A 21,103-nucleotide genomic window follows, 5' to 3' on the forward strand; every position below is an offset into this window, starting at 1 on the left:
GCGCGGGCGCACAGCGGAAGGGGTGGGGCCTCATAGGGCAGTCCCGCCTCCACGTCGGATGGGAGTCAAAACGCAATCTGTAAGCTCTTTCCGGTCCCACATGTGTCGCCGTCTTGGTTAGGGGCGGAGCCCACCGGCAGAAACTTTGTGGAGGCGGAGCCGTGACGTCACGGGCCACGCCTTCCACCGTGGCGGGAAAACTCTGGACTTCCCGCCCATAGTCTTTCTGGGGGAGGCACGCCCCCTCCCCCCCCCCCCCCCCCCCCCCCCCCCCCCGGCGTATCGGTTTCCCGCGCCCCTGCTAGGATTCGGATTCCAGAATGAGTGGACAGGCGAGCTCGAGCTGTCCTCTCTGGATTTAGTCACATTTCCCAGCCGCTCCCATTCGCGCTGCCGATAGATCTCACCCTTCATCTTCACTGCCTCCAACACCCTGGAAGGCCCTTCTCAGATACCACCCCAGCCTTGGGGTTATCTTTCGTGGGGGTAGGAGGTGTTGGTTCCTAAAGCTCCCCAGTCCTCAGTCATGACTTGCCTATAAAACCCTCTCACACCTCTTATTCAGCCTTAGGTCAGCTCCGTTAAGAGAAAAGTGGTCGTGCACCAAACTTGAATCACACAATGATCGCTTCAATGTGCAGTCCTGAAAATAACCCTTCTTCCTTCAAGGTCAGAGTTCATACTCTCCCTTTGTCGTAAATAACTCCATCAGTGCCTAGACTCGCTAATTCCAAGTTCTGCCATATTTCAGGCAACATAGGCAGTCAGCAATCCCTTCAATCCTACCCACTACTCCTTGACTACTTCTGATTAATGCCCCTCAAAAAGGATAAGGATCTGCTTCCTTATGAAACAAACCTCTCCTTTGCCTTTCTTAAACCGGGCACTCCTGTCTTCTATACAGAACTCCTACAGCTCCCTCTTCCCCAGAAAGTTCTACCCACATGCATGCATTCTTTAAAATATTCAAGAACCTTCTGTGTGCCAAGCATTGTCCTCAAGCTAAAATGGTGAACACAAATGAAACAGCGAATGTACACACAGCCCCAGTTTAGAAAACCTTTATTTGGAACATGTGTTGTCATCTTCTTTTTTTCTCCCTCACCCACAAATGTAAGCTTCCTCAAGGTCCTTGCTATCTAAATCTCTTCCTGGACCAGTATCATCATCCCTTTGCTTGAGATGCAGTATCTCAGACCCCACCCCAGAAGTCAGAATAAACATTCTAAAAAGAGCTGCACATGATTCAAATGCCCTTTCAAGTTACACCTGAGGAGTCAAGTTTTAAATCTAGTATGATTTTGCACCTGACCAGAGAGGCATGTCCCTGGTTGTGTTCAGATGGGAAAAGTGAATACATTTGGCACTAGCCCCACAGAAAGAAGTACAACAGCACTTGGGAGTTCTCTCTGGTTCATGTTTATTAGTATGCATGTGACTTAGATGTTCCAAACACTGGGGGAACCCCTCAGCTCCACCCATCTCACATAGTAATGCAAGTTAACTTGTTTCAATACCTGTTATAAAAAACAAATACCCCTTTAAAAAACTCTGGTTTAACACATTTTTTATTTCACTTTTTTCCATTTCTTTATAAAACAGTCATCTCCTCACTAGCAGCTCTCTCCCCTAGAGTGGGGGAGGGGGGTGGAGGAGGCTGGGCACCTCCAAAGAAAAAGGGGGAGGGGAAGGGCCCAAGGTTACCTCCTGAGGTTCTTTTGGGCCTGTTTCAACAATGTGTCAAAATCAAGAGAATCAAATTTGCTCTTTACAGGTGCAGGGTCAAAGTCTTCCCGGTTGGAGTCTATAAAGGTAAAGAGGGACAAACGTCAAAGTCTCTGACCACACTTCCCAACCACAGGGTCCTCAAATGGCCAGCCATCTCCCATCCCAACATAATAGATGGAGCTAAAATTGCTCTGATTTTTAAGTCAAAGCCCCCATTTCTCCTCTCATCCCATCCCTTGGGTTCTCTGTATGTCAAATGAAGGTAAGTCTGCCTAGACCCACTCTCTAAGAGTTAGGAACCCTTCTGGAGAGGGGATGAAGTATGCCAAAACCTCAGGCCCTCACTCCACTCACCAAGATCAGAATAGCTCCTCTTGCAGAACTGCCTGCGGCCCCCAAAGCAAAGATCAAAGGGCTGTTCATCTGCCTGCCGCAGTTTGTGGCCACTCTCGATGGCTGCAAATGCCTCCTCAGCATAGCGGTAAGTGACGAAGCCATAGTTGTCACTAGTGGGGAAGGTGGGGCAGGGGCTGGAGTGGCCATTTGGGCACATGCCATGGAGAAGACACACCAACCCAAGGTATGGAGGTGGTTCTCATTCCCCAGTGACCAACCCTCTGCAGAAATGAAGGTGCCCCACATTCCCCAGCACACCAGGCCAAAGACAAAAAACAAAGAGACATCAAGGTAGATGAATGGGAAAGGACATCTTGACCTTGGGGACCCAACCTTACCCCTGGACACGGAAGTGGATGGTGCATTCCTCAATTTCTCCAAAAACTGAGAACCTCTGTTTCAGCTCTGATCGAGTCATGCGGCCAGGTATCTTCCCAATGAAGACCACCCTTCTCTCTTCCTATGTTGAAAAACAAAGAAAATTGACATACCATGTCTGTAGCTACAGACAGCTCTCTGAGCTCATGGCTCAGGGGCAAGCCCCCTCCTTCCATGACCTGTTCGTCTACTCACTATTGCACGCTCCTTCTGCAGCACTCTCTGCCTTTGGTAATGGTCATGTGAACGATAAGAGCTGTACCTGACAAGAGAAGGTGTTGTCAGCCCCCCTAACAAAAGACAATTCAAGACTCAGAACTCTCAGGCACTGCCTCCCTGAACATGTGCTCACCTCCGTCTCCTGTCACTTCTCCGGCGGGGGGATGGGGAGCGTGAACGGCTTCGGGAACTGGATGATGAGGAGGAAGATGAAGATGATGATGACGAAGAGGAAGAGCATCTTCGGGAACGTCCAGAGGAACTGCAGCTGGACCTAGTGAATAAAAGGGCATGCAGGAATGCTGGGAGTAGTGCAGGTATACCCCACTTGTCTCACCCAGGCTCCAGCCCTGCCTGTTAGGAAGCTGAGGGCCACAGATGAAGCAAAGCAGAGGTACTCTATTAAGAACAATTTTTCCTAACAGATGAACTGAGACCCTTCATGGAATTTTGAAACACCTGGAATGTTTTGGAGAGTTTTGGGAGATATTTATTTTCAATTGTGCAATTAAAAACTGAAAAATAGGCCGGGCGCGGTGGCTCACGCCTGTAATCCTAGCACTCTGGGAGGCTGAGGCGGGTGGATAGCTCGAGGTCAGGAGTTCAAAACCATCCTGAGCAAGAGCGAGACCCCGTCTCTACTATAAATAGAAAGAAATTAATTGGCCAACTAATATATATAGAAAAAATTAGCTGGGCATGGTGGCGCATGTCTATAGTCCCAGCTACTCGGGAGGCTGAGGCAGTAGGATCGCTTGAGTCCAGGAGATTGAGGTTGCTGTGAGTTAGGCTGACGCCACGGCACTCACTCTAGGCTGGGCAATAAAGTGAGACTTTGTCTCAAAAAAAAAAAAAAAAACAAAAAACAAAACTGAAAAATAGGCTGGGTGTGGTGGTTCACGCCTATAATTCTAGCACTCTGGGAGGCCAAGGCGGGAGGATCATTTGAGATCAGCAGTTCAAGGCCAGCCTCATAATGGGCGAGAACCCGTCTCTACTAAAAAAATAGAAAGAGGCCGGGCGCAGTGCCTGTAATCCTAGCTCTCTGGGAGGCCGAGCTGGGCGGATCGTTTGAGTTCAGGAGTTCGAAACCAACCTGAACAAGAGCGAGACCCCGTCTCTACTATAAATAGAAAAATTAATTGGCCAACTAAAAATATATAGAAAAAATTAGCCGGGCATGGTGGCGCATGCCTGTAGTCCCAGCTACTCGGGAGGCTGAGGCAGGAGGATTGCTTGAACCCAGGAGTCTGAGGTTGCTGTGAGCTAGGCTGATGCCATGGCACTCACTCTAGCCTGGGCAACAAAGCGAGACTGTCTCAAAAAAAAAAAAAAAAAAAAAGAAAGAAATTAGCCAGGCAACTAAATAATAAATATAGAAAAAAATTAGCTGGGTGTGGTAGCGAACGCCAGTAGTCCCAGCTACTCGGGAGGCTGAGGCAGGAGAATCCCTTGAGCCCAGGTGTTTGAGGTTGCTGTGGGCTAGGCTGACACCACTGCTTTCTAGCCAGGGCAACAGAGCAAGACTCTGTGACCAAAAAAAAAAAAATTGAAAAATATTATTTTCAACCAGTGTTTCTAAAAACTAAAAAAATAATTGAAAAATATTTAACAAATCAGACAGAAGAAAAATAGAGACTTGGGGACATAAAGGGCTGGGCCCCAGGTCTCACAACCAGCTCTCTGTGGTGCAAGGGCCAGGCCTGGATTTATGGGTTACTACTGCTCCCCTACCATGTCTCATAGGAATACTGTGACCATGGCATAATGGGAGGTAACTGTGCTAGATCAGCAGTAGGGGCCATTTCTAAACATATGTACCATGGCCAACATGTAAGAATTCTTCATTAAGTGGGAAAATTTGAGTCTATTATTGAGAAAAAACACGCTGCCAGGAAATAGATGAGGCCACAGTGACACTCAAAGGAACTATCCCAGACACTTTCCTCAACAGGTGATTAAGAACTGTTTTCCATTAACAATTAACCCACTAGCCCACATAGCACTGAGAAAATAACCGTAAATGAGGACTGATACAATATGTGAAAAAAATCAACATGCTTAAGATCAAACCCTAAAGTCTCCCTAAGGCAGGTCTCAAGGAAGCAGGAGACCTCAGGGGATACCCCAAACTCCAACAAGGGATAGAAGCTATCATCTCACAGCTTGCCTCCATCAACAATCCAGGAAAGGGGTGAAGACAAAAGCCAAAGACAGAAATAGAAGCCTTAGCGCCTGAAAGTACCAAAGACAATGTGTAAAAGCTTTCAAAGTAAACCACAGAATACACAAACTTCCTAAATGGAGAGGACCTAAAGGGCCACCAGAGCTCACCTTCGCCACCTCTTGTGTGGGGGGGAGAGGGACCTGGACCGGGATCGGGATGAGGAAGACGACGATGAGGATGAGGAGGAAGATGCTTCGCTGGTCCGGTTGGACCCAGAGCTGACAGAACGGCTTCTGTGGCCGCGGCGGCCCTGCCAGCCCCGGCTTGGGGGGCTGGTTGACCTGCAGGCTTTTCGGTAACAGCGCATTGACCGCTGCTTGGCTGAGGGCTCAAGGGGAGTCCTAGTGTTCATGTCATTCCGGCAGGGCGAGGCCTCAGGGGACAGCAAGGCGGATGGGGCAAGGCAAGGCACTGAGGGATCTGCCTGCTCAGTGCTAGTCCTGTGATCAAGTGGTTCCTGGGAGGCAGCTGTGCATGGGGGCAGGGGGGCGGCTGTGCCCAGGGACAAAACGGGTTTGATGGTGATATCCTGATGGCGTTTGACGTTCCATCGGGAGCCCACCTCTGGCATGACTAGGGCAGGCGTCTTTTTTGGGGGGGTCCTGCTCCGAACACAATAGTCATGGTCCCCAGAGCCCACATGGACTGGACTAGGGCCACGGACCCCTTCTTGGAGGCAGACTGCAGCTGGATGTTTGGCCTCTGTAACTCCTTCAGGCTTCAGGGTTCCCTCCTGGGCGGTGGACTTAGGAGATTTGGCTTTGGCCAACAGTGAGACAGCAGCCAGGGGCTTCCATAACTGGTGGGGAGGGGTAGCTGGAGGGGTGAGCCCTGTTGAGCAGGAGGGAGGATGGAGATAGCAGGATGAGATCCGATTCTACACTTCTAAATACTGTGTATATAGGTTCCAGAGATCCCCACCTCATCTCACAAAGTACACCAAGCTCCTTCCCCGTGTTCCCCGTCTAAGGGATCAGCAACAAAATCCTAGCCAGCCAGGGTCCTCCTGAACCCCTCATCTTCTCGCTACCCAAACCTAGATGGTGACCAGGTCCTATCGGGTCTACCTCTGCATTCTTAGATCCACCCCCTCCACCCAGCACTGCCTGACTTCTAGGCTGCATCTTGCCTGGACTCATGAAATTATCTTCTGATGCTCTCCCTATTTCTGGCTTCACACCCATCCACGTATCTTCTACATTCCTGCTAGATAGAGTATCCCAAAAGCAATCCAGTAAACCTTTTTCAATTGCTTCTTCAATGTACAGGATAAAGTCCAAACAGCTTGACATGGCATTCAAATTTCCTATAACCTGACTTCCTGTCCACCATTCCAGCTTCCTCTCTTGCTTTAGCTCTGCCCACCACCCTGATCAGCCACTACACTCCAGCCGGACCAAGCCACTCACAATTCCCCAAAACACAGGGCTGGTTCTGTTCCTCAGATCACTCAAGCTGCTCTGTCTTCCTAGATGTCCTGTCCCCTAAATCTACCACCTGACTGATATCAGTGATTTTTTTCAAGCCTTAGCTTAGGGGATCACCTTCTATACAACCCTTCCCTAACTGTCCCCCTTCATGTCTTACTGTAAACCATAGGCTTCTGTAACATGCCACCTCTGATATTTAACATGCTCATTTGTTTACACATCTGCCCCTAGGCTATGAGTACCTCAAGGATGGAGATCAGATCTCTGTATCCTCAATGCCTACACACACTTGATGAAGAGCAGACTCTGTAAATGTTGCTACATAAACTAATCATAGGCAGTGTTCCCCACCCTGAACCCACCTGCTACGTTGGCCAGTTCTGGGGCTTGTAACCGGTCTAGGGGCCTCTTCTCCTGGGGAGTGTCAACGCTGCTGGCGGGGGGGAAAAGGGAAAGCCTGATTCATTGCCTCCTCAATATCTTGCACATCTGCTTTCCTCACAAAGCACTGGGACAGGGATGTGCCAGAGAAGAATGGGATGCACAAATGCCCCGATCATCCTCCTCCTGCACAAAGTGTCCTAAAGACTAAACTGTAGATTGGGTCTCAACTCAGCTCTGCCCAATTCCAGGAGGCAGACTGGCCATGACCTTAAATAACCCCAACCTCCTTCACACATCAGGAGCACCACCTGCCCAGCTCAAACCAACCTGAAACCAAGTGGAGGGGAACATGCTTGGTAGAACAGAATGGGGTACCATGAACATGAGAAATGGAAAATAAAAAACTCTCAGTGCTGAAGACTGGGGAGCAAGGAGGTCCACCATGACTGTGTCCTCCAAGGAATCAGGGAAGTCCTAGCCATTAACATCTTCCCCCACTTTAAGTGGCACTGAACAAGCTTAAAGTCTGTTAAATGAAGGAAAGAAATCCCCAAAGGCATGACTTGCCAGAAGATGACAAAAGGCTGCACCTCTAGGGTATTTGGAATCCCTGACTGGAATCAGCTGGAGGGCAGTACATACCCTCCCACCTTATTCCCCAAGACAGTTCCCAGTAGTGATGGGTAGAACAGGGGACGGGAAACAGGGAAAGACTGAGAGCTGACTAAACATCCCTGCAACAGAGGCATCCAGTCGATGATCCTGGAGCACCAGCCGGCTGCTGACCAACAGCTGTAGGGTAACTCGCTCACATGTCTCCATACTTACCCTGAGTTTCCTACAGCCAAGCTGTCAGCAGGAGCTGGGGGAGGACACTCCTTTTTGGCTGCAAAGAAACCAAACTAGTTAAAAGCCCAACCAGATGTTCCAGACTAGGAGGCACAGAAGGCTTGCTTTGGAGACCCAAAGGAGGAAAATCCACCTTGCCAACATATTCTCTGTTGGGCTCTCCCCAAAGAGATCCAGTCTCCTCCAGTGGGTGCCCAGGTACTATTTTTAATCATGTCTCTTTTCTGCTCAGAAACACCCACACTCCCCACTGAATTTGAGATAGAGTCCAAATTTATAAGCCTAGCATTCAAGGTTCTACATGACCTGCCTAACTAACTTCTTTGCCTACTCGTGTCCTGTACTTACCGTATTTCATATTTTGCCTCACACTATAGATACCTATTACCAACTCAGAAGTCATTTCTGCAGATTTTTCTACCCAATTAGACCATAAGATCCTTGAGAACAGGACACCATACCTCTACAGCCCTAGATCCACACCTTGAACTGAGAAAGCCCAACTATTCATTCCCTTCCAAATGCACCATACACCATCCTTCCTATACATCCCCTCTGCCTTTATTTACAGCATACACATTCTATAAAATCCTATCTGTCTTTCAAGGCCTAGCTTGAGAGTTACTTCCCTCTAGAAAAATGTCCCAAGGAATCCAAACCTATTTGGATCTTTTAGTCTCTTCTTTCATAGTACTTGCCATGTTGTACCACCATTGCCCCTGGCTTAGAGTACTGTCACAGGTGAATCTTGTCTCCCTATTCCAATTAGAGGGCTACACTAGTGGCTAAGACTACCCTTCCCCTTCACCCCAGTTTAGCCAACTACAGGGCTGGACCAAAGGTAGTATAAACAACAACAAAAAAAAGGAGTTGGAGCCAAACTACCCAGGTTCCCTCACCTTCTGATTTCTCAAACTGCTCCAGCAGACTGGACAGGTCCGATGCCTCAATTCCTGTAGAGGCACACAACACAGGATTGAAAACCAGCCCCTATCAACTGAGTACACAGGTCCCAGAAAGCCCATAAATCACCTCACTTCTCCCTTTCCACTCCCCCTGCCCACTGTACTAAGTGAGCCAAGGCAGCGGCACAGAGCACAAAAGGATTCAAGCAAATCCAGAGCTCTGCCTCTCAAGAACCCTCCAAAAGGCCGGGCGCAGCGGCTCACACCTGTAATCCTAGCACTCTGGGAGGCTGAGGCGGGCAGATTGCTTAAGGTCAGGAGTTCGAAACCAGCCTGAGCAAGAGCGAGACCCCATCTCTACTAAAATAGAAACAAATTAATTGGCCAACTAATATATATAGAAAAAATTAGCCCGGCATGGTGGTGGATGCCTGTAATCCCAGCTACTCGGGAGGCTGAGGCAGCAGGATTGCTTGAGCCCAGGAGATTGAGGTTGTTGTGAGCTAAGCTGACACCACAGCACTCACTCTAGCCTGGACAACAAAAGCGAGACTCTGTCTCAAAAAAAAGAACCCTCCAAAGAAATCCAAAAAAGGCCCAAGTTAACCCTTGTACCCTTCTTGATACCAGCTGAACTGTGTGGTACTCACCAATCTCACTGATGAAAGCCTGTACCACATCTTCAGGACCCTGGGTACGTGGGGTAGGCAGGAAAGACAGCTTCCTTAGACGGGCTGGGTGGACAGCATGTAGCTTGGGGGCAGTACTCTGCCTTGGTATGGGAATAGCCTTGGTAGCAGGAGAGGGGGGCTTCTCCCTGGGCTTGGTCTCCTGGGTCTCAGGCTTTGGCCTCTCTGATGCAGGTTCCTCAACAGCCACACCTTCAGCAGACACACATGGCAGAGCCTTCATCCGGGGGCTTTGCACCAGGGAGGACACCTTATGTTTCAGATGGGGAGATGGAGGCACTGGCTTGACCTCCACCTTGGTAGGCTCTACCTGTGGAGCTCCATGGCCAGCTGGCCCAAGACTGAGGGGAGGAGCCATTGGCACAGGAAGTACATTTTCAAGAGGGCCAGCTGGAACACCACTGGACTCCTTAAGTGGAGGAACAGCTCTCCCAACAGAGGCTGGAGGCAAAGGAGGTGGAGGAACAGTAGACCAGAAAGGAGGGTGTTGCAGCCCTGGGCCCCATCCCAAGGGCCCATAGGTACAGCTGGAACTGTAAGGTGAGACTGGGGCAGGAGGGGGTACCCAAGGCACATTGCAAGTGGGGGACACAGCATAGGTGCCAGGAGTACCAGACACTAGGGGCACTGTTGGTGGGGGAGGCAGACAAGGATAGGCAGAAGGGGACACAGGGGGATAACAAGGCCAGGGTGGCACAGGGGCATAGTGCGTATAGGGATCAGGGAGCACTGGCCCTATAGACATGGGGAGACTACGAGGCTGCAAGGGAGGTGGGGGCAGAGTAGTAGGCATGCCCAGCCCACCTGGGGGGAAAGGCAGAGCAGTGGGCATTGTGGGAGGCATGGGTGCAACAGGGGACACGGATTGTACAGGTCTCGCCAGCAGTAGCATCTCTTGGGATGGCACCTGCTCAGTGGGACTTGAGGCCACAGGTTTGCTTGCCAGTGGCTCAGGACTAAGAGAAGGGCTGGGACCCACAGGTACAAAAGAAGCCTCAGGGGGAGCTTCAGGGCTTCTCTGTAGAGCTGTCTTCCTGGCTGGGGCTGGTGGGATGACCAGACAAGGGATGTCTGCCAGCCCTGTGGGGGTCTCCGGAAGGCTGGGCCACTTCCCAGCTGGGGGCTGGGAATTCTTCTCTTCTGCCTCTGCTTGGCGTTGCTGCCTTCGTCGCCGGTACTCAGATAGGCTAAGAGGCCGAGGTCTGGCTTCCTGGGTTGTGGCATTAATACCACTTTCTACCTTCAGAGAACCTGCAACCTCCTTGACTTCAGGGATGATGGCCTTTGGGGTGTCCAAGGACTCTGAATCCAGGGACTGGGGGGCTGGACTCCCCTGGGCTGATGACACCGCACCACGTCTAGGATCAGTTGGTCTGGACTTAATTAGCACAGGATCAACAAGAGCCAAGTCATTGGGAATAGGGTCAACTGGTACTAGATCGACTGGAGCTGGGCCAGATGAGACAGCATCAATAGGTGGCAAGTTATCTGAGATGGGAAGAACCACTGCAGGGTCAATTGTTGCTGAGTCAGCCAGGACTGGGTCAATCAGCACTGGTTCAGCTGGGAGCTCTGAGCTGGCTGAAGCAAGGTCAACCAACACAGGGTCAACAGGTACAGGGTCAGACACAACAGGGTCAACTGCAGTGGGATCCACTTCAACAGAATCAACTGGCATGGGATCACCCTGGGCAGAGTCAACCAATGAGAGATGGGTTGAGACATGATTGATTTGGACAGTGTCAACCAGCTTGGAGTAGAGGTCTAGAGGACCTTCTTTAGCAGGACTACCTCGTCCAGCACTTCTCTCCGAGTTCTCAGAGCTAGGTTTCTCCAAGGCAGCTGCCCAAGCCCGTGCCCAAGCCCGGGGCTTCCCCCTGCCCTGTAGAGGGCCAACCTCTCTTTGAAGTTCCTCCTGAGGTTGTTTCTGCAAGTTGCCTGCCTGAGAGGTTGCTTCTGTAGCCACAGCAGACTGCCCACGAGAAGATGATCTCAGCCTCCTGGTGTAGCTCTCCACACAGGTTGCTGGCTGCTCCTTCTTCTTCTTCCTCCTGCCCTTTCGAGCTCTCTGGGAACCCAGCACTGCATTGGCAGGTGGGTTCTGAGGCCTTTCAGGCACCACTGGCTCCATGATCTCCCTGGGCTCCAACAAACAGGCTGAGTCCAGCTTTTCCTCTGAGTCCAGTAACAATCCCTCTTTCTCAGGGCAGAGGGCTACCTTGGGCACAGCAGGCTCCGTCTCTGACTCCAGCGTGGGCATGAGAAGCTGCAAGGTAGGATTAGTCTCTAGTGAGTCATCCAGAAGCACAGGTTGGGGTCCAGTAGGCATCTGCCGAACCACAACTGGGATCTCTAGGTCATCACCAGCTGTGGCTGCCTGCCCCACTATCTCTAGCACCACGCAACCCTCAGGCAGTGTCAGGTTGTCTGGCTGCTCCTGAAGTTTATCCTCAAGTGATGCCAGGTGAGTAAGGTTGGGCAAGCAATATGGGTGCATGGCCCGCACCAGCTCACTCAGGGAAGAGATGCTCTCATCGCCAGCTGCTGGCACCGCCATCTCTGCTGCTATTGCTTTATCTTCTTCCTCGGGGCAGGCCAGGTGCATGGGGAAGTCTGGGATACCGCTCACAGAATTGTCGAACTCCTCAGCAAGAAGCTGGCCACTGAAGCCGGCTACCTCCTCCTCTTCTTCTCCATCACTGCGTTGCTGAGGAGGAGGGGATTGGCCCCAACGTGGTCTTGATCTTGAGGGTCTCCAGCTAGGAAGCTTTGGGGACGAAGTCTCCAAGAAGGAGGGTGGGGAGAATTCCCAAGGGGGATCTGTAAGAGACATTTCCACCTGCGAAAGGGAAAAGAAGCCTCAGGAGGAGTTTCTCTGGCAGTGTATTTTCTAGACCTGTTCCCACATACTCCTCCCACCTGGGAGTTCCTGAGGGCCCCCTATATCAGGCTTACCCCACTCACTCTACTGCTGCCTGTGCTGGGCCCCAATGGGTCAACAGGGGTGATGAGGTCACGTTCTGGAGGTGTCCGAGAGAGAGTGAGCAGCTTGTGCAGCTAAGAGGGAGAGAAAGACCTGAAATTAGTTTGTGCTTCACATGTCTGTGAGTAGGCCCATAAACATGGTCCTAATCTTTGCACCAACCAAACATCCCCTCTCCCTGATTTCACACTCACAGAGGAGCCCTCCCGAGGTGACACAAGCAGCTCCGAGTCAGGAATGCTGTCAAATGGAGACAGGTTCTCAGAATCTGCATTGTCCAAGATCTCCGTCAGAGCCGTGAGCAGCGACACTTCATTCTGATCCTCCAGAGATAACCTGCTCTGTTCCCAAAAGACAACGAGAAGGTCCTACCAACATCTCTAATAACCTAGTAGACCACCGAGAAGGACTAGATGCCAGGAGACTCAGTCTCTCAGGCTCAGCCCAGCTCAATTTGGCAGTGAGAAGAATCTGAGCACCAGGAGACATGGGTTCCAATCTCATTTACCATCCACCACCTTTCTAATGTCAACAGAGACCTGTCAGACTTGAATCTTTTTTTTCCTTTTTTTTTTTTTGAGACAGAGTCTCCTCTGTTGCCCGGGCTTGAGTGCCATGGCATCAGCCTAGCTCACAGCAACCTCAAACTCCTGGGCTCAAGCAATCCTTCTGCCTCAGCTTCCCGAGGAGCTGGGACTACAGGCATGCACCACCATGCCCGGCTAATTTTTTCTATATATTTTTAGTTGGCCAATTAATTTCTATTTTTAGTAGAGACAGGGTCTCACTCTTGCTCAGGCTGGTCTCGAACTCCTGACTTCAACTGATCCTCCCGCCGTGGCCTCCCAGAGTGCTAGGATTATAGGCGTGAGCTACCACGCCCAGCCAGACTTGAATCTTAAAAGTGTGGGTTTCACACACTCCCCCACCCTCCTCAGGTAAAACATGGAATGTTCAGCAGACAAACTTTGGCTAGACTAGAATTGGGCTCAAAAACAAATCAGAACCCTCTGGACATGTAGGTCAGGAGCCCAGATGGTGGAATGACCTTGGACAATGGTCCAAGCAAGCCAGGGAATCCTTATATAGGACATAATCTAGTAGCCTGTAGCCCAACTCCCACCTACAGATAAAAAATATACTTCAGGCCAGGCGTGGTGGCTCACACCTATAATCTAGCACTCTGGGAGGCTGAGGTAGGAAGATCGCTTGAGCTCAGGGGTTTGAGACCAGTCTGAGCAAGAGCAAGACCCCATCTCTACTAAAAATAGAAAAAATAACCAGGCGTGGTAATGTGTGCCTGTAGTCCCAGCTACGGGGAGGCTGAAGCAGGATTCCTTGAGCCCAGGAGTCTTAGGTTGCTGTGAGCTAGGCTGATGCCTCAGTACTCTACCCTGGGCAACAGAGCGAGACTCTTTCTCAAAAAAAAAAAAAAAAAAAAAAATACGCACACGCACGTGTGTGTGTGTGTGTGTGTGTGTGTGTGTGTGTGTGTATGTATACTTCAAGGGCTCAGATTGGGCAACCAGGAGCCAAGGTCCTGGGAGAGCAGAGCATACCTAAAACAACTTCCAGGATTTGAGCTAGAGCCTCCTATGCAAAGCTCCTACCTGAACACGTCCAAGTCTAGCTCTAACTCACCTCTCCGAGGCTCCCAAAATCCTCAATGAGGGAGATGAGGGAGGCATCCATGTAGCTCTGCATGGTCCCCAGCAGTGTCTCATCCTGCAGCAATAGCTCCCCCATTTCCAGGTCTTTGTCCCTTAGAGATGGGCCTAGCCGAGACAGACTGACAAAGCCGGAATCACTCCCCTCCTCATGCAACAGCACCTGGAGCAAAAAGAAGGGCAGGTGAGATGGGTAACAGCCCTCTGGGCACAGCTGATTGATATGCTCCATAAACCAGGTACCCAGCCCCTCTACCCAACTCATTAGTACTCCACCATCACCAAACCACTGGGCTGGCTAGGCAGAGAGAAGTAAAATCCATGAGTAAAAGCCCCAACGAGAATGGCAGTTTTCAGGGACTTTATAGGCAGAAAAATGTTTGGACTCCACCCAGAAACAGTTGGAGCCACTGTAGAGTAAAAACATCAAAAAGATCAAGATTGTTCAGAAGTCATCTGCCGGCAGGGGTGAGGGCAACAGTTTGAGGGCACACCAAAGGAAAAAAGGTCAGCAAGGAGACTGTTTCAGCTACAACAGCCTATCTACCTCAAATCTCACTTAGGCCTCTGTTCTCTGCTTAGCAAAAATCCTACCTTCTTCAAGAAGATACCTCAAGCTTCCCCAGCCCATGGTGATCTCTCTTCACAACACTAAATTCACATTTTTCTACAGCATTCACTTTTCTGGCAATCACATCCTGTCCCTATGACATTCCCTGCATCTCTACTAAAATTAGATTCCAAGTTCCCTTGGGGCAAATAAACCTTGGTATTCTATAAGTATATATTCTTTCATCTGGGAGCCAGGGGTAATACTTAAATTATAACAAAAACATAAGCATATATTCTTCTTGGCTACTTGAAGAGTTTAAACGTGTTTATACTTCTCAGTTACCCATGATGCCCTGCAGTGTCTTATACACAGCTGATATTCACACTCACTTTATGCTTTTATTTTGAAGGCTCAACAGTGTGCCACCTAATCTCTTGATGGTAGTTCAATTCCAAGGGAAGGGTCTCTTCCCCATCCCTACTAGGTAAGAGCAAAAGAGAAAGCTTGATTCTGTAGCTAGAGAAGCCCCACCCCACACTCCTCTGAGAGCTTGTGACATCTTTTAGCCTACTGTCAGGCAGGGAGCAGCCCACCCAGACCTGTCAAGAGTGTGGGCATGGGCAGGGCCAGAATTGACAAGAATGGCACCAGTGAGGTCAGAGGCCAGAGCCATGGGTATCTCCACTACAGTAGAGCCCCTTGTCCTCAGGGGATACATTCTAAGGCCCCCAGTGGATGCCTAAAATCACAGATAGTACCGAACCCTATATATACTATGGTTTTATATATACATATGTATACACACACACACACACATATATATCCATGATAAAGTTTAATTTATATATTAGGCACAGTACAAATTTAACAATAACTAAAATAGAATAATTATGATATGTTGTAATAAAAGTTATGAATGAAAGAATGTGGTATCTCTTAAAGTTTCTTCTTGCACTACACTCACCTATTTTCAGACTGTGGTTGACCGCGGTTAACTGAAACCACAGATAAGAGGGACTACCTTTGCATAGGAAACTTGATGCAAAGGCCTGAGAACAGGATCAAATACAGACAAACCAGACATCCTCCTCCCTTTCTGCAGCAAAGGGAAACTCAGCACCTCTTCCAAAAGAAAAAAATCAACAGGTGTGACTTCACACTCCCTCCTTCCACACACAGATACAAACACACCCTCATAACAGAGCTGAGATATTCCAATACCCAATGAGAGGAAAGGCTGGTTAGGGACACTCAAGGAGGCTAGGTCCAGAGACGAACTGAAAGGCAGCAGGTTTTAGGCACTAACTCCTCCCAGGCATTCACAATCCTGTAATTACAACCAATAACTGAATAGCAGCTGGCTCAGCAAACACTCTTGGGTGAGGAAGGAGGCTGCATCTCTACCTACCCTGCCTCCTACCTACCAGAGCCCTATCCACTAAGCTGAAATCTCAAGATGATGCCCAGCTCTACAAACTATTCATCTGCACCTCCATCAGGCATCTAGTCAGAGGACGCCCCCTACACCCCATTACCTGACTTCAGCCACCCTTCAACCCCCAAATAGCACAGCTCCCAGAATACCAAGATCAGTCAAGGGCTAAGCCCAGGCTAAAAGTATGAGGCAGCAACCAGCAGCTCTAACTTCAACAAACTCCCAACTGGCTCTCCCACAACAATTTTATCCCTCCAGGATTCAAAACCAGCCAGAAACTTTTCAAATGCATGTCCAAATCCCTTCAGTGGCATCTCACTGCTTTTAGCATTAGGTTTTAACTCCTTAATATGCCTTACAGAAGTCCTGATCTTCCCCACTAGACTATTCTACTCCAGCTTGTCCTCTCCCACTACTCTGCTATGCAGGGTCTCTCAGTTTCTCCAATAAGCCATATTCTCTCCCTCCTTCAGGCCTTCACATACTATTCCCTTTGATCAAAGTTTTTCTATGGACAGTCTTCAAGTCTCAGCTTAAAATGTCCCTTCCCAGATCTGGCAAAGTATATTACTAATGCCAATTATACAACCCCAAATATCTTTTTGTCCCATTCTTCATTACTTATTATCTGTCTATCCTGATTAAAACATAATAAGATTCTGGAAGACAGGGGCCATGTTTGTGTGGTTTACCAGTATATCTCCTGTGCCTAAACATAATGGTATCTCAGTAAATAATTGGTTAACTGACCAGCTCAAACACAACCATCTTTGGTTTGGTGGGGACAATCTCTCCATGAGACCCTTTCCAACCCCAAATAACCACCTAACTTGTATTACAGCTGGATCTCGGAACTCTCCTACCTCTTCCCCAGAGGGTAGGCAGCACCAGCCCCAAAAGATGTGACCTCTGAGAAAATGAGGGAGAAAGGATCTGCTGCTCCCAAATTCATGCCCTAGAAGCCATTTTCCCTTGGACCAGGGCATGGATTGGTCTGCTGAACCTGACGTTACCAGGCAGTCCAAGTCTCACCTTGAAACACCCACACACAAAAAAAAATGCTGTCAAGAACTCGGCTTAATTTCTTAAGACAAATAACAGTTCAAACTAATTCCTGCTCACTTCCACCCTGGTTGGAACTTTTAAGAAGCTCTCCACCGAAGAGTAGGACAATAACACTTTTTAAGTATGGAGAACTGAAGGGTAAGTAAAAAGAATCCCATATAAAGAATTCCTCTTTATCCAATACATGTTCAACTAGTGTTGAACAGTTCTCAAACTGCCTCCAACTTCTCCCATCCCCAGCAAAAATTTCGGACAGCCTTAAATATGGACCACTCCAGTTCCTGTGTGTCAGTTCCCAGGAGCAGGCCTCAGCTGCCTCCTCAAAAGAGATGCTAGAGGAAAAAAGGGGAGGGGGCAGGCTTCCCTTTCCCTTACTTAAGCTTGTCCCAAATATATGTTGACACTCCCCATGCCCCTTGAATCACTAATGAGGCAGGACTGCAGGCAACCAAAACGCCAGTGCTGGTGACTCACAACCCACCCCAAGCCGGTCAGACAGAAGCAGCCACAAGCTCACTCCTCTACAGCCCTTCAGCCTCAACCCTCTAACCTCCCCATCACACTCCGCCATCTGGACGGAAGAGACTCCCCAACATCTGGAAAGTCCTTCAGTAGACAGGCGCTGCGGACTCAAGAATTGGGGGAAAAAAACTTCAGGACTCTGCAAAGTTGACTTCTAGCAGCCCCTACCTTCCCCCCCCCCCCGTTGGTGAAGCCCGGGCCGGAGATGGCGGGACCGGCTGAGACACACCCAGTTCCCAGCAGTGCGGCTCCAGGGCCGAAGCTAGATGCCCGACAGCATGGGATGGGAGCCACGTGGACATCCCTTCCCCGCCCCCACGTGGACCCGCGGCCCGGGGCCCGCGCCCCCCTCCACCGGGAGCCCAACCCACGTGGATGCTGGGGCCGCCTAGAGGGGGAGGGGAGGCAGACAAGTTCTCCCGGGAAAATTGCTCCCCCCACCCCACGTGTCTCCGAAAAAGGAACTGCGGCGCTGAGCTAGGGGAGCAGCACTAGGCATCTTTAGAGAGAGGTCTTAGCCCTCAACTCCAAGTATGAATCCCTGACCCCCCACTGCGGGCCATGTTTCCGACACCGGGCTCTCACCCTGCGGCGTTCCCCAGAAATGATCGTAAAGACCCTGCCTCTGCCCGCCTAACCCCAGCAAATGGCTTAGGTCCACTTGGCCTGACTCGGTTCCTGCGGCCACCCGGCATCGACTCTCAAGCGCTTCCTCCCTTTCCTGTGGCGTCCACGTGTCACCGCCCGGCACACATCGCTTTGCTGCCAGCCGAGGGCCGCCCGCCAGCCTCTCACCTGCTCCCCGCCGCTCACAGCGCCCAAGGTCCCATACGGCGCTTGGCTCCGACTCCCCCAACCGCTGCCGCGGGCTCCGCCGCCGGGATCTGGACCGGGGCCCCCACTCAGAGGCGGCGCGACTCCGTCTCTCCGTCCCCGGCGCGCCGCCATCTTGGCCCCTGAACACCCAGCGCTGCTCTGATCGCCGGCGCCGCCTCGCCCAGCCGATTGTGGGAAGAGAACTACAACTCCCGAATGACACTGCAAGACTACGGCTCCCAGAAGGCCATGCGGCGAGACCACTTGCTCCCGGGAAAAGGGCCCTGGCCTCGCGCGAGGGTTCTCGGGAGTAGTAGTCGCTTTCCGCAGAGCCTGTCTGGCACGAGGTCTAGTACTTCGTTTTGTGTTACACGGGTAGACCAATTTGGGGAGCGCGTAGCAGTAAGGTGGAGAGTTAACATAACATTTCATTTTCGTTAATTTGTCCAACTGTTGGAACGCTCTCTTTCACGTACTACCTGCTGTACATTCATTTCACCTTAGTCCAAGTGGATCTATGTTTTGAAACACCACCTCCTAGTGGGCACCCGCACTCCAGCGCTGATCCTCACTTAGTCCCACACTGCTACAGTACTGCACTTTTAATCGTAAAATACTGCATTCTTCGCTCTCTCTGCTGCCATTCAGAAACTTACATTGGCTTCTTATTACCAAATTTATTACCAAATATTACCAATATTTCCTGCTGCTCCAGATCTCCTTGCTGTTCCCCCCCAAGCAGGTGGTCTGCCTTTGTTTTTCTGCCTGGAATGCTCGAACCTCAAAACATACCATGTTCTATTTAATCTAGGAAAGACTTTGGCTATACCCGTCAACAGTGATCCCTCCCTGTATTTCTGTAGTCTATCGCTGTCTCTACTATTCACTCATTTGCCACCTAGAATCTACTTCATATTGTTTTCCTATTTTTAAAAAACCGTTTTTTATTACAAAACTTAAAAATTATTTCAGCCGGGCACGGTGGCTCACGCCTGTAATCCTAGCTCTCTGGGAGGCCGAGGCAGGAAGATTGCTCGAGGTCAGGAGTTCAAAACCAGCCTGAGCAAGAGCCAGACCCCGTCTCTACTATAAATAGAAAGAAATTAATTGGCCAACTAATATATATACAAAAAATTAGCCAGGCATGGTGGCTCGTGCCTGTAGTCCCAGCTACTTGGGAGGCTGAGGCAGGAGGATTGCTTGAGCCAGGAGTTTGAGGTTGCTGTGAGCTAGACTGACGCCATGGCACTCACTCTAGCCTGGGCAACAAAGCGAGACTCTGTCTCAAAAAAAAAAAAAAAATTATTTCAAAACGTTCAAAATTGTATAGAGTAAAAAATGTACTTGGCCCACAAATTCCAGTTCTACTTTCCAAATTTCACCGTTGTTACCTTTGGTATGTAGTCATCCACACTTTTTTCTATGAATATAAAAATGTATAGAAACACAAATTGGTCTTTTCCTTGATCAAAAATTGGACCATTCTATATGTATGGTTCTACAACTTGCTTTTTTAATGTAACAATATGTTAGGTGAACACGATAACCACCACACTACGAAACTGGATTTTTAATGTAACAACGTGTTAATCCATTCACTAACCAAATATTTACTGAGCTCTTAGTACCAGTTCTATTGTATGAATATATGATTATTGAAATATTTAAGTTGTTCCCAGTGTTTCAATATAACATGCTAAGTTACAGTGAACACCTTTGCACATGTCATGTACATGTATCTTTGCACTTTTGTGCATTCCTTCTATAGAATAATTTCCTTGAAATTCAGTTGCTAAGTTAAACATTGTATGCTTTTGGGCCGGGTGAGGTGGCTCATGCTGTAATCCTAGCACTCTGGGAGGCCATGGTGGGCGGATTGCTCAAGGTCAGGAGTTCAAAACCAGCCTGAGCAAGAGTGAGACCCCCCCACCCCCCCACCCCCGTCTCTACTAAAAAATACAAATAAATTAATTGGCCAACTAAAAATATAGAGAAAAAATTAGCCGGGCATGGTGGCATATGCCTGTAGTCCCAGCTACTCGGGAGGCTGAGGCAGAAGGATCTCTTGAGCCCAGGAGTTTGAGGTTGCTGTGATCTAGGGTGTTGCCACAGCACTCTAGCCCAGGTGACAGAGCGAGACTCTGTCTCAAAAAAAAAAACCAATAACAATGTATGCTTTTGAAATTTGGGAGATAATACCAAATGGCCCTTTGGGAAGATTCCATCAAGATAGATTCCCACAAAAAGTTTATGAGAAAAGAGAACCTCCTTTTAGTTATTTCTTAATCTTTTGGGTAAATTAGTTTTGTCTTCCCAAATAAGCTCTAAAAGCCACAAATTTGGAAACTGAATCTTAAATCACAGTTTTCTCTACAAAATAGTCATATGAGGACCAAAAATAAAGTTTATTTCCAATAAACTTAGAAATAAAGTTGATTGTGAGAAACTAGCAAGAACAATACGGATAGCATGGTTTTTCCTCTATGGAAGAAATATACTCTTAAAGATGCTCTGTAAATGACAGTGTCTGGGGCACTAATTATGGTGATTAAGCTTTGAGAAAAGAATGAAGGTAAAAGAAAGCAGAATATTTTGCCATTTTTGTTTTATTCAGCATCTGAAGAAACAATCTATTCAGATAAGGCTGGTGGCTGCATGGAATCTACTCAAAAAGGATGAGAATGTATCTCTGGGTCTCCAGTGCCATGTGAACAGCTATTCTCCTTCCTAGATGCATTCTTAAGGAACATGAAGGAAAACCTTAAAACCATAGGCTACCAAACATTGGGAGCCTCCAATCATTTGTCCTTGTCTGATTCCATGCTCACCAATGATTCATTCATCTGATTATAATAAC

General features: G+C 49.2%; 1 protein-coding gene and 1 long non-coding RNA gene across 5 annotated transcripts; one reads left to right on the forward strand and one right to left on the reverse strand.

Annotated features, from left to right (window-relative positions):
• The first annotated feature begins 5 nt into the window (after window positions 1-5).
• On the forward strand, window positions 6-12,472 carry LOC142875475 (uncharacterized). The gene is made up of 4 exons (XR_012922828.1): window positions 6-79; window positions 566-669; window positions 1,775-1,812; window positions 12,385-12,472. It is a non-coding gene; the product is annotated as an uncharacterized LOC142875475 (long non-coding RNA).
• PPRC1 (PPARG related coactivator 1) lies at window positions 1,551-19,534 on the reverse strand. Of its 4 annotated transcripts, none has more exons than XM_012769667.2 (14): window positions 18,226-19,534; window positions 13,830-14,018; window positions 12,383-12,529; window positions 12,170-12,262; window positions 9,167-12,044; window positions 8,511-8,564; window positions 7,591-7,648; window positions 6,741-6,811; window positions 5,056-5,779; window positions 2,855-2,995; window positions 2,698-2,764; window positions 2,463-2,584; window positions 2,083-2,234; window positions 1,551-1,804 (listed from the first exon to the last, which is right to left on the reverse strand). In XM_012769667.2, exons 1-14 carry the CDS (start codon window positions 18,676-18,678, stop codon window positions 1,701-1,703), a joined length of 5,253 nt encoding a protein of 1,750 aa, XP_012625121.2. In that variant the 5' UTR covers window positions 18,679-19,534; the 3' UTR covers window positions 1,551-1,700. The 4 variants fall into 4 exon arrangements, with proteins under 4 accessions (XP_012625121.2, XP_012625115.2, XP_012625105.2 ...); XM_012769661.2 differs by having other exon boundaries at window positions 6,741-6,808; window positions 12,161-12,262; XM_012769651.2 differs by having other exon boundaries at window positions 12,161-12,262.
• Window positions 19,535-21,103: the final 1,569 nt, after the last annotated feature.

The sequence above is a fragment of the Microcebus murinus genome, chromosome 14, assembly GCF_040939455.1.
Source record: "Microcebus murinus isolate Inina chromosome 14, M.murinus_Inina_mat1.0, whole genome shotgun sequence".
In the NCBI taxonomy this organism is placed as follows: Eukaryota; Metazoa; Chordata; class Mammalia; order Primates; family Cheirogaleidae; genus Microcebus; species Microcebus murinus.